General features: G+C 50.2%; 1 protein-coding gene across 1 annotated transcript; it reads right to left on the bottom strand.

Moving 5' to 3' along the window:
- Positions 1–2,291: 2,291 nt before the first annotated feature.
- Positions 2,292–2,618, bottom strand: LOC147487919 (uncharacterized). Its single transcript, XM_086574199.1, has one exon. It carries the CDS (start codon positions 2,616–2,618, stop codon positions 2,292–2,294), a length of 327 nt encoding a protein of 108 aa, XP_086430325.1.
- Between the last annotated feature and the right edge of the window lie 552 nt (positions 2,619–3,170).

Genomic DNA, 3,170 nt, shown 5'->3' on the forward strand with positions numbered 1-3,170 from the left:
CCCTCCCCCAAAAGAGAGATTACCCAAACCTTCTCCCCCCAAGACTAAGAAGAGGGGTTATACTAAGAAGATTTCTCATTCTCAAGTCGCGGCCCTAAGAGCTGCCGTTGCTCGGTCTAACGCCTCTCCTATTGCTGCACCTATCTCATCCATTCCGGCAAGTGTCCCCGGCTCTTATTCTTCCCTTGCTGACTGGGAAGACGATTTTGCGGTCATCGGCTCCCCTCTGCCCACTCAAGACATGGATGTCTCCAAGCTCAAGCTGTGGGACAGCGACCCAGAAGATGGTCCCAATGACTCGACGGTGAAGGGTCCACCTGCTAAGAGATGTAAAACAATGGGAAGTACCGCTGCCCCTGCTGCCCCCTCTGGCCCAGTTACTATAGCACCACAGCCTTCAGCTTCTTCATGCCGTCACGGCAAGGATCCTTTGCCTGTTGAGCCCGAAATATGGCACCCCAACATCAAAGCTAGGGATCGCCCGGTCACCACTCGAGACTCGGCCTTGGACAACGCTGCAGTGGCCGCCACACTATTCTTCAGCCCTCATCTTCCATGAGACCAAGCCTATGGCGACTCTGGAACCTTTTCCGCACATCGTGCTGCTATCTACACTGGGTGGGAGAAAGTGTGACTCATCTTGATTCTCTTTTTGCCTTGTCTTTTTATCTTGTAACGTATCTCATGTCCCTTTTTTGTTCAGCTAAACCTGGATATAGGCTATGTCATCCGCGGATTGACCAACACCTTAGACACTTTGGAAGTGACGAAGCAGGAGATCCACTGGCCTAACGGTTGCAAAGCACGATATGCTAAGCTGGATAAAGAACGCGATGATTATCGTATCGCGGCTCTAAAGGCCCACAATGATTGCATGACCGCGGAAGGGGCTCTTCGCCAACAATTGACTGACCTTCAGGCTAAAATGACGAGCGAGAAGGCAGCAATGGAGGCCGCCGCTCAGGCCACTCCCGACCAATCCCTGACTGCTACTTCTGACCGCTTCCGCATTTTGGCCGAAAAGAAAATCAATAGAGAACTCCAACGTCAGCTGGATGAGCTCACTGCAACTGGGCGACTCCTTCCCTTGCCACTTTCTGCTCCTGTCCAGGCCGCCGATCCAACTGCCACTTCCCCTCCGCTGCTTGAAGAAAAACTCAGCACCCACCAGGCGACAGATGACGCGGTGGTGGAAATATTTGAAGGCTCACCCACAAAAGCAGTGCCAGAAGATCCCACTCCGAAGGAACCGGCTGAGGAGCAGTAACTTGGAGTTCACTCTTTTGTTTTATGTCTCGATACTTTTTGTTTCCTAACTATTTGTCTTAATACTCTGTGTCCCATATTTCTGGGTGTTCCCAGCGGGCTATTAAGTTACTCACTCTCTGTTCCCCATTCATCTGACTTGACGTATTTTAGCTGTTATCTCATTTGGAATGTGTTTTACCAATTTGCGCCCACTCTATTTATCTGTATTCTGCTTAGCCATCTAGACTGACTTGGTTTGGGGTAGCTCCGTTTGCTCCCACTTTGGTTTTGGACCTCATCGTCCGCGGAGGGCTCACCCCCTCCATTGCCTCTGGTAGCCGTGCGACTATTTGGGGGCAGCTCAGTTTGCCCCCAGTTGGTTTTGGAACTCATCGTCCGCGAAGGGCTCGTCCCCTTCGTTGTTTCTTGCAGCCGTGAGGCTGTTTGGGGCAGCTCAGTTTGCCCCGAGTTGGTTTTGGACCTCGTCGTCCGCGAAGGGCTCGTCCCCTCCGTTGTGTCTGGCAGTCGTGAGGCTGTTTGCGGACAGATCATTTTGCCCCCAGTTGGTTTTGGACCTCGTCGTCCGCGAAGGGCTCGTCCCCTCCGTTGTCTCCAGCAACCATGAAGCTGTTTAGGGTAGCTCAGTTTTTCCGCAAGTTGGAAACCATCTCTCGAGTAAGTTATTCTGTTAGTTCGCGGCTAATAAAAACACCATATCATTTGGTCCCAATTGCACTCTGTTCAATGATAAAACATATAACACAAAACAACACAATACACTCGAATAACAATCTCTGGAGGTTTAGGAGTTTGTCCTTAATTACAATAACACTGTACAAACATCACTCATGAAACTTCTTCAGCATCCTGATGTTCCAAAGTCTCGCGATGTCCTCTCCCTTTGGAGTTTGCAACCGATAGGTCCCAGCGCTCCCCTTATCAACCACAGTGTAGGGCCCCTCCCAGTTGGGCCCCAGTTTTCCGTCTTTCTCCTTTCTGGTGGCCGGGGTCACTCATCTCAGTACGCGGTCTCCAATCTGGAACTATCGTGGCTTTACCCTCTTGTCGTATTGCCTCTGCAATCTTCTGTGGTATTCTTCCAATCTGATGCGAGCAATGTCTCTCTTTTCCTCTATAAGGTTCAACTCAGCAGCTAATATAGTTTTGTTGACTTCTTCTTCTACCGCTCTGGTTCTAGTAGTGACCTCCACCATCTCCACAGGAATCACTGCCTCTACTCCATATGCCATGGCAAATGGCGACTCTTGAGTAGACGTTTGCAGTGTGGTTCGGTATGCCCATAGCACCTGGTTCAATTCGTCTGCCCAAAACCCCTTTCGGTCCTCCAATTTTTTCTTCAAATTATCCATTATAGTCTTATTTGAGGATTCTGCCTGTTTGTTCCCCTCCGGATTGTAAGGAGCTGAGAACCCTTGCTTCACCTTGAACGCTTAGAGGAAATCACGTACCTTACCCCCTGTAAACTGAGTCCCATTATCCGCGATTATAGTATGCGGTAGCCCAAATCTGCAAATTATGTTCTCCCACAGGAATTTCTTGACTTGTTCCTCCTTAACCTGCTGTAATGCTACACCTTCTACTCATTTGGTAAAATAGTCAGTCGCGGCGAACATGAACCTTCGTTTGCCACTGACCATGGGTAGCGGTCCGACGATGTCTAGCGCCCACATGGCGAAAGGCCAAGGGCTAAACACCTTATGCTAGGATTCCGCAGGAGCATGTATTAGCGGTGAGTATCTTTGACATTTCTCACACCTCTTGGCATACTCGATTGCGTCTCGCTTCATGTGCGGCCAAAAATACCCTTGCGATAACAACCAATGCGCCGTCGTCCTCCCCGCCGAATGGCTTCCGCAATCTCCCTCATGAATCTCACTCATGACTTCTTCCGCCTGTCGAGG

The sequence above is a fragment of the Coptis chinensis genome, chromosome 7 (genome assembly GCF_015680905.1).
Source record: "Coptis chinensis isolate HL-2020 chromosome 7, ASM1568090v1, whole genome shotgun sequence".
Lineage (NCBI taxonomy): Eukaryota > Viridiplantae > Streptophyta > Magnoliopsida > Ranunculales > Ranunculaceae > Coptis > Coptis chinensis.

What these genes read in the sequence shown, in the direction of transcription:
- LOC147487919 (XM_086574199.1), bottom strand. Translation starts at nt 2,618, where the DNA reads ATGGATAATTTGAAGAAAAAATTGGAGGACCGAAAGGGGTTTTGGGCA.